Source organism: Echinops telfairi, unplaced genomic scaffold (genome assembly GCF_000313985.2).
Source record: "Echinops telfairi isolate 266 unplaced genomic scaffold, ASM31398v2 ScPeMD7_7475;HRSCAF=8513, whole genome shotgun sequence".
NCBI classification, from domain to species: domain Eukaryota; kingdom Metazoa; phylum Chordata; class Mammalia; order Afrosoricida; family Tenrecidae; genus Echinops; species Echinops telfairi.
The window spans coordinates 11,586,091-11,587,060 of record NW_022111379.1 but is presented as its reverse complement, the minus strand read 5'-3'; the positions used below and the strand labels follow the sequence as shown (position 1 = coordinate 11,587,060).

The window sequence follows — 970 nt, the reverse complement described above, 5'->3', positions numbered from 1 at the left end:
ATCAGCCCACGAGCTGGTCCATGGGAGAGAAAGAGGTTGGCTGCTCCCATAAAGATGTATCATCTCAGAAACCCAATGGAACAGTTCTACTCTGGCCCACAGGGTTGCCCTAAGCCAGAATCTACTAGCTATCAGCGGATTGGGGTGCATCTCTATAAGTTGGAATTTGGTTCAGTGCGGTGGGTTTTCAGTGAGAAATTGAATCATTATTTTCATGGAAATAACTTGGCACACACAAGGGATGAGGGATGCAGTACCAGCAACAAGAAGCTGCTCTGGGGCAGGCGGTCGGTCCCAGCTCAGCAAAAGCAGAGGGACCGGCTTTCTAGCAATCCTCTCACTCGCTGCTGCCTGTCCCCACCCCTCGCCTGCTTCCGAAAGAAGCTGGAAACGGTAGGGGGAGAAGGGCGTGCACACAGTGGGGGGGTTACAGGTGGAAGGTCCTACTACGCCCAGGTGGGAGGCCCTCATGAAACTCTTCACTCCTCAGGACCTCCGTTTAGGGGGAGAACTCCGACCCAGCTGCCCCTCCCCCGACAAAGCAGCGTGGTAAAGCCAGCTGAGAATGAGATAAGGATGGCCATCACCTGTCCAGTGACAGGCCGGGAGGGAGGCCCGCCGGCAGCTCTGACATTCCAGAAACCTGGACACGCGCCGCCGGCCACTCCCCATGAGGGAGGACCCTCGGCCCTCGGCCCGCGCCGGGGTCGCACGTCCCGCACGCCCCACCTGAACCCGCAGGGCCAGCAGCCACCGTTCCTGATGGGCCGGGGAGCCTGCCCACTTCGAGCCCTCAAGACCCGGGTACCCGCCCCAGAGGCCGCAGGCCCCCTCCCCCAGCAACGCTCCCCGCAACCCGTCCGCACCCTCAGGTGAGGGCGGGGGGATAAAAGGGCGTACCCCGCCGCCATCTTGGGCCCCTCGCCCCTACACCACAGGCAGTGAGCCCGCACCCCCGACCGGACCCGCT

At 62.0% G+C, this 970-nt stretch overlaps 1 protein-coding gene across 1 annotated transcript in view; it reads left to right on the top strand.

Annotated features, from left to right (window-relative positions):
* The first annotated feature begins 576 nt into the window (after positions 1–576).
* The window catches only part of RCN2 (reticulocalbin 2), a 33,952-nt gene continuing 33,558 nt past the window's right edge, over positions 577–970 (top strand). The window contains exon 1 of the mRNA XM_045285674.1: positions 577–872. Coding sequence (XP_045141609.1) covers positions 577–872 — 296 coding nt within the window. The remainder of the gene's footprint in view (positions 873–970) is intronic.